The sequence below is a fragment of the Psammomys obesus genome, unplaced genomic scaffold (assembly GCF_907164565.1).
Source record: "Psammomys obesus unplaced genomic scaffold, mPsaObe1.curated_primary_1811, whole genome shotgun sequence".
Taxonomy (NCBI): domain Eukaryota; kingdom Metazoa; phylum Chordata; class Mammalia; order Rodentia; family Muridae; genus Psammomys; species Psammomys obesus.
The window spans coordinates 11852901-11860280 of record NW_026596131.1 but is presented as its reverse complement, the minus strand read 5'-3'; the positions used below and the strand labels follow the sequence as shown (position 1 = coordinate 11860280).

The following is a 7380-nucleotide window of genomic DNA, read 5'->3' as shown; positions in this document are numbered from 1 at the left end:
CTTCCAGCTGAGAGACCTGCCAGCCTCTGCCTCCCAAGCACTGGAATGAAGGGCGTGCGCAGCCAGCGACTGGCCAAAAAAAGAAAAAAAAATTTTCCTAATATATTTTTTTTAAGATTTATTTATTTATTATTTACTCAGTAGCCTGCACACCAGAAGAGGGCTCCAGATCTCATTATAGATGTTTGTGAGCCACCATGTGGTTGCTGGGAATTGAACTCAGGACCTTTGGAAGAACAGTCAACGCTATTAAACTGAGCCATCTCTCAACCCCTTTTTTCTTAATTTAAGTAGAAAAAACTTGTGGGTGTGACGGCAGACTGGAAAACCTGGGATTTCTCTGGTGTTTAGTTGAACCAGGAACCAGATTGAGATGAGATCACAGCAAGGCCCCCAAGGACCAGGGGACTGGGTTACAGGTAGGGCCAGAAGCTCTCAACCCCGGCTGCTCTGCCTTTGTTCCAGGGAGTCAGAGGCTGACCGTCAGCAGGAATGGCCTATTCCGCCAGAGGTGGTCCTTCGGGGGGGGGGGAGGTCAGGTGTTCGTTTGCTCTGTCAGCTTGCTGCAGTCAGCTCACTCAGAAGACCCGCCACACACCCACAAACCACAGCCACGGGGCATAGCTGCTTTATTAGTGGGCAGAGGTGCCAGGGCTGGTGGGGGGGATCAGACTAGAAGGGGAGGGGCCTTGGGAGGCAGGTGGGCTGCCACACTGGTGCTCAGGCGCAGTGAGGCGTGGCCCTGTGGCCCTCCAGCAGATCTTTCCCCCAAGGTTGCCACCGTTCATGGTCCCTCCTCTGCAAGAGGTCCTCTGGGGGCAGACAGCAGCCTGCGCTAGAGTGAAGCCACCTCCTGGCCTCTTACTGACCCTTACCCCTCTGCTCTAGTTGGGAACTGCTCTCTCCCTTCACGCTAGCCAGCTCTGCTTGGGTGGGTACCAGGCAGAAAAGGGAGTGGCATGGGAGTTGGGCAGGAGCTCCCCTGCCCCAGCCTGCTGCTCCGACCTTCTCCACGGCCAAGTAGGCAGCTCCGGTCAGCAGCCACTGTTCCTACGCAGGAAGGCGTGGCACCGCAAGGAACACTGTAGCTCGGTGAAGGCGAGGGAGCCCACGGTGACGGCACACGGGCCCACAGCCTGGAAGCCAAATTTCTCGTAGAAGGGCACCAGTGCGTCCTCGCACATGAGCACAGCCCGGCGCACAGCCGGCTGACTGCCCAGGTGTTGAAGGTATCGCCACAGCAGGACAGGGCCTTTGCCCTGCTGCCGGAAGGTGCAGTGCACCGCCAGGACGTGGAGGTGGGCCGTGCGGCCTCCAGGCCTGTGCTGCGTCAGCGACTCCTGGGGTGGTGGCAAGGGACAGATGTCCGGGTTATTTCTGCTGATACCTGTTCCCCCAAATCCAACCCAGACCACAAGGAAGGGAGGGTGTCCTGAGTACCAGGAGTACCGACCCTTTAGAACTACTGTTTCACAGGGGTCACCTAAGCCCATCAGAAAACACAGCTACTGAATTGAGGTAGCAATGAAATCATTTTACAGTTGGCCATCGCCACCATGTGAGGAGCCGCATTAAGGGTCGCAGTGTTGGGAAGGTTGGAAACCACTGCTCTGGGAGGCTGGGCAGAGGGGGGCTTGGGAGGGGTCGTGCTGCTGCTTGGACTCACTCCCTGCTTCTGGAGGAGAATTCCGCCTCTGAGGACTCAGCCTGCCCTCACCTGAGTAAGTCTCTCCTGGTCCCAAAGTGAGCCGATGATGAAGGCCACAAGGCGGCCCTCCTCAAACCAGCCCAGCGACAGCTCTGGACACAGGGTTAGGAAATGCCGGATCTCATCCAGGTGGAGGGGACAGGTGCCCGAGACGGAGATGAAGGCTGCGGCAGAAGGCAAGGGTGAATGATGGCTGTGCCACTTGCCCATCGTGTACAGAGGTGGCCACTCAGATGACCTCCCCCCAACCGCTCTAGAGAAACGTGTGACTCTGGGCTGTTGCCTCCTGCTCTAGAGTAACCACCCCCCACGTGTGTATGTGTGTGTGTGTGTGTGGTCTCAAATTTAACCCCCAAAGGCAGGAGCCAGCCCAGAGCCGCTCACCTTCGCGCTCGATCTCAAACACACTGACGGCGTCCTCGGGGACCAGGCAGCGGAACTCACTGGCAGGGAGTGTGTGGCGACGCTGGCAGCCCAGGAGATCTGAGGTCCCAGGTGGCAGCTTCAGGGCCTCGGGTTTCAGGGAGCGCAGGCCCATGATGGACGTGTGGTCACTGAACCCTCCCTGGGATTCCCCAGCTTCAGAAGCACCTGTCACAGAAGAGACAAGAATGCCAGTCAGCCATGGGGTGTGTGTGGCAAGGGGTAGAGCCAGTCCCTAGGTTCTTGGGCCTCAAGGCAGATTCTGGGAACTTGCCCTGTTTGTGTTATCTCCTCATTTTCACTCAAAAGCTAGAGGTCACTTAGAGCAATTGTTCAGAGCCCCAGGGGTCTGAGCCTTGGAAGACTGGACAGCACAGGAGGACAGTAGAGCAAGGGGGCATGACTCTCCAGCCTCTTCTACCTCGTCTGTGGGCAGGCTCCCGGGCCTCCCACACTGCCAGTCACATGGTTTGTCTGACCCACAGGGAGGCTTCTTGTCTTCTGAGTAAGAGAATAGAGACAGGTTTTTGGTTGGTTGGTTTTGTTTTGTTTTGTTTTTCGAGACAGGTTTCTCTGTGCAGGCTTGACTCTCTTGGACTCACTGTGTAGACCAGGCTGGCCTCAAATTTACAGCAATCCACCTGCCTCTGCCTCCCAGAGTGCTGGGATCACAGGTGTGTGCCACCACGCCCAGCTTGCCAGGAGGCTTTTTGTTGTTGCTGTTTTGTTTTTGTTTTTTTAAGGGAAACACACATGTCTGTGTATCTGTGTGTACACAGAGGCCAGAGGTGTTGGATCTCCTGGAACTGGAGCTAAGGTACCTGTGAGCTGCCCAGAGTGGGTGCTGGGAACTGAACTCACATCCGAAGGAGAGTAATACCCGCTGTTAATCTCTGAGCATCTATCTTCCCAAGGCTAGGAGCTTTTCAGGTCAGCTCAGGCTGTAGTCCAGGAGAAAAATCTCTTTAATCAATGTGAGCCTGAGCCCCACGCTCTCCTGGATGACGTCAGACTACGTCATGCTCTGGAGATGGGGGATAAGATAGTTAAAGAGCCTAAGACTGGAGAGTCTGAGGTGGGGGTCAGGTATGGAGGACACCCAGGAAAGAATGCCTGTTAGTCAGCTTGGGCTCGTAGGACACGCCCATGTGATACCCTTTCTTATGATACCCCTACGAAGTGGTGGCTCCACCCCCTTCAAAAGCACTGGGAGTGCAGAGAGATGGCTCAGCGGGTAAAGGGACTTGCTGCCAAGCCTGCTGACCTGCATCTGACTCCAGGAACCCACATGCCAGAGGGAGAGAACTGACTCCCACAAGTTGTCTTCTGACTCCCACACGCGTGCGCCCACACATGCACATAAAATGGTAATAAAATGGAATGGAGATTTTTTCTAATGGACAATGGAGCTAGCTCAAGCACGAGGACCTAAGCATAATCCTGGAAACATGAAGAACCCAGTGCAGTGACCATCGCCCGCATTTGTGAAGCGAGCACTGCAGAGGCAGGGATGGATGGGCAAATCCCCGGGGCCCGCTGGCGCCCTCAGCCAACCCAGCCTGCTCTCAGACCAGTGAGAGACCTTATCCCAAAAGATGAAGCGGACAGTTTCTGCAGTTCCCGAGGAACGACACCCAAAGCTCACCTCCGGCCTCCACTCACATGTGTGCGCATACACACATACATACATACACACACACATATACACATACCACATACATACACATATACAAACACAATGGGACCCACTTAGGACCATACATACATACATATATACACATATACATACACTACATACATACATTACACATACATACACATATGTACAAATACACAAAGAACCTTGATGGGACCCACTTAACCACCATACACGCACACACATACACATACATGCACCACATATACATATAGATACATTCATTAATACACACACACAAATAATCTTGATGAACCCACTTACCACCATACATAGATACATACATACACACACATACATACATACACGCACACAAAGAACCTTGATGGGACCCACTTACCGCCATACATACACACAGACCCATGATGAGACGCACTTACCAGACAGAACCGTAAGAAGGCGTCAGGTGTGGAGTCCCCACCACAGAGCCAGTCACCCTGGGGACCGTCACGGGCGCAGAAACCAGGGGACCCTGAGACTCCTGTCTGCAAGGCTGAAGCGCATATATCCCCCTGGCAGCGTGGGATGCGCTCAGAGGTCTAATCCCCCTGGCCCTGCCTCCCGTGTTACAGCAGGCAGTGTGACGCCAGCAGGACTTGGCAGTCAGGTCCTGGCCCCATCCTGCTGAGGGCAGCTGGCGTCAGCAGTGACACTCAGTAGTGCCACAGCGGACGCAGAAAGAATTACTCAGGCCCTAGGCCGCAGGAAGAGCTAAGACGGGAGGTGGGGAGGGCCTGACTGTAATCCCTGCTCTGTCCCCAGCTGTCTGGGGACCAGCCACCCATGCCTCTAAAGCCGGGGGAAAGACCTTAGGAACATGGCAGCCGTGTATATGTATGTTATGTTTAACATTTTCTTAAACTCCGAAGATCTCTGACCGCCATCTCAGCTCTAACCACCCCACCTCTGGGACCTTCAGCACCTGCAATCTCTGTCCCTCACACAACTTTGTTTCTCCCTTTTCTTCCCACTCATACCTCATCCTGACTCCCTCAGCTCTTCTCTGGCCGACCTGCCCTTCCTTTTACCACCTGCCGCCCTGCTCCACCAGGATAGTGTAGCTCTTTGTATCCTGTCCACTCAAGGTTCTGAGAGGGTGGTGCATTCCCTGGAGCCACCAGCAGAGGGTACCCCTGCTAGAACCAACGATCCTCGCAAGGGACTGCAGTCCCAACCTCCACACACACAGCATCATGCACACATTTGGCTATCTGTGGGGTCCTCTTCCCCCAGAGACCCTCTCTGTTGTCTGATGCTCCACAGGCTCCTGTTGTTGCCTCAACTGTCTGCTCCCCGGACACTTGCATTTTTCTCCTGAAGGAGACCCTCAACTGACTTATCATGGTTGGCCAGAAAGCCCTCCTTAGACTTAGCCTTTGAGCTAGTGGGGGAACACGGCCAGGACCTCAGCTAAGCACCCATCCTGCCAACATCCGGGGGTTCCCATGGCATCTGTGTTCCATCTTAAGTTGCTGGCTCCATTGCACCCTCTGGTGTCCATTTGCAACCATCTGTTGGTGCCCACAGTTTTATGGTGAGTCTGCATCCCTTTTCACTGACCATCCTTGTGGCCAGCTACTTTCTGGAAAACACTTCTAAAAACGGTGACTCTGGGAACAGGAAAGAAAGGGCAATTATTAGACATGGCTAACCTGAGGAATCCCATCTTGCACCAGGCAGGAGAGGGACATGAAGGGGAGGGAAGGTGATGGCTAGGGTCTCTGCTGACCAATAGGAAGAAAACACACCACTGAGGTGGGGGCTGGGCTCAGCTGGTAGAATGCTTTCCTTACCCAGCACTGTATATACTAGGTGTGGTATAAAAGGAACTTATATTTGCCTGGTTCAGTTGTATTTGAGGTTTGCTGCTTCCATCTGCTAGCCTAGGCCTAGTTCTGGAAGCTTCTAGCCTCTGTACAATCTAACCTAGGCCTAGAACGTTTTCAGCCTCTGAGAGTTATTGCTTAACAAGCTCACCCTTTCTTGTTCTTACTGAGCTCTGGGCCGGCTGGTTCAACTCAGCTGTTTTAGCTCAAACTCCTCTCCCAGCTGACTTGTTTAATCCGGCTCTTCTCTAGGGCCCTGAATTGCTCTGCTTGGCCTCAAACCAACTCCAGCAATCTTTTCTAATCTTCTGGCTCCTTTTCATTCTGTGGCTCATTCAGTTTTTATGTGAGTTCTCTCTCTGCAACCTGTCTTCCCATTCCTGTCTGGCAAAACTGCCTCCTCGCCCTCTCTGCACTGCCCCTTAAGTAGTTTCCCTTTTCTCTTTCTTCTCGAGAGTTAGCCTAACTCTGTTCTGTCAAGTCTTTCTCTCATCACTGTTTCTGCCACTCAATTAGACATCACTTTCAAACATGGGTGTTTTCTTCTACAAACTAACTTCACTTTCATTGTTTGGGATTAAAGGCATTTACCACCACTCCTGGGCCTAAGCTTTTCTATACCTGATACCAGGCTGGCCTTGAACTCAGATCTGCTTGCCTCTGTCTCCTGGATCAAAGGCATGTTTGTATTCACAAAGAAGGTCTTTAGATGTGATCTCTTGCCAGAACAGCCATGTTCTTAATTAAAATTCCTCTACAGTGTGGTAGCACAGGTCTTCGATCCCAGCACACAGGAGGAGGAAGCAGGATCAGGAGTTCAAGGCCATCCTCAGCTACATAGTGAGTTTAAGGGCAGCCTCAGTCACAGCAGATGCTGTCAGACACAGGAAGGAGAAGACAGAGAGACGGAGAATGAGAAATGAGAAAGCTTCCTAGGTTGATGGGAATGTTAGCATTCCTTTTAAAATGATGACACACACACACAAGTATTATATGAAAGAGATTTATTGGCTGGAGGTGGAGAGAGGGGGAGGAGAGAGAGACATGATGGGAGGGGCAGGAAAGAAAGCGAGACAGAAGGAGAGAGAGAGAGGGAGGAGAGTAAGAGAGAAAGTGGCGGGTTGGTTCTTTTACAGCTTGTGCGTGCCACATACCTGGCGGGCGACACATGATGACATCATAGGTTACCGGGCAACCAATAGCCTAGAGCTAACAATGGGTACAATGATCAAAGGTCAGGATGCCCTGAAATGGTAGCTCGAGCCCTCAGTATCAACAGGGAGGGTCTTCATTTCTAGTCCCAGCCATGTGGAATGAGATGTCGCTAAGACCCTTCAGAATACCCAAGCAACTCCCAACTCTAGGGGCTCCTCCTCCCTAGAGACTATGACTACATTGGCCTGACTGACCTAAGCTTTTGTATAGGACTGCCAAATATATATATATCTCTTTTAAATTTGGGATAAAAAATTTATGCGTATGAGTACATTTCATGCATGTATGTAAGTGCCACACATGCCTGGTGCCCTCAGAGGCCAGAGGCCAGAAGGTGCCCTCAGATTCCCTGGGAGTGGAGCTGCAGGCAGCTGTGAACCTCATCGAGGGTCCTGGGAACTGAACCCAGGCCTCTGTGCTGTTAATTAGTAAAGCCATCTTTAGATGGTTTCTCCTTCTCTTTTCTTTCTTTCTTTCTTTCTTTCTTTCTTTCTTTCTTTCTTTCTTTCTTT

At 52.4% G+C, this 7380-nt stretch overlaps 1 protein-coding gene across 1 annotated transcript; it reads right to left on the bottom strand.

Moving 5' to 3' along the window:
* Positions 1-585: 585 nt before the first annotated feature.
* Aanat (aralkylamine N-acetyltransferase) lies at positions 586-3051 on the bottom strand. The gene is made up of 3 exons (XM_055592510.1): positions 2093-3051; positions 1718-1872; positions 586-1340 (listed from the first exon to the last, which is right to left on the bottom strand). Exons 1-3 carry the CDS (start codon positions 2244-2246, stop codon positions 1035-1037), a joined length of 615 nt encoding a protein of 204 aa, XP_055448485.1. The 5' UTR covers positions 2247-3051; the 3' UTR covers positions 586-1034.
* Between the last annotated feature and the right edge of the window lie 4329 nt (positions 3052-7380).

Excerpts from the sequence above, each read along its gene's own strand:
- Aanat (XM_055592510.1), bottom strand. The coding sequence starts at position 2,246 with ATGGGCCTGCGCTCCCTGAAACCCGAGGCCCTGAAGCTGCCACCTGGG. Across the intron at positions 1,873-2,092 it reads GTTTGAGATCGAGCGCGAAG|CCTTCATCTCCGTCTCGGGC; the intron begins GTGAGCGGCTCT and ends CTTCTGCCGCAG. Across the intron at positions 1,341-1,717 it reads ACCAGGAGAGACTTACTCAG|GAGTCGCTGACGCAGCACAG; the intron begins GTGAGGGCAGGC and ends CCACCACCCCAG.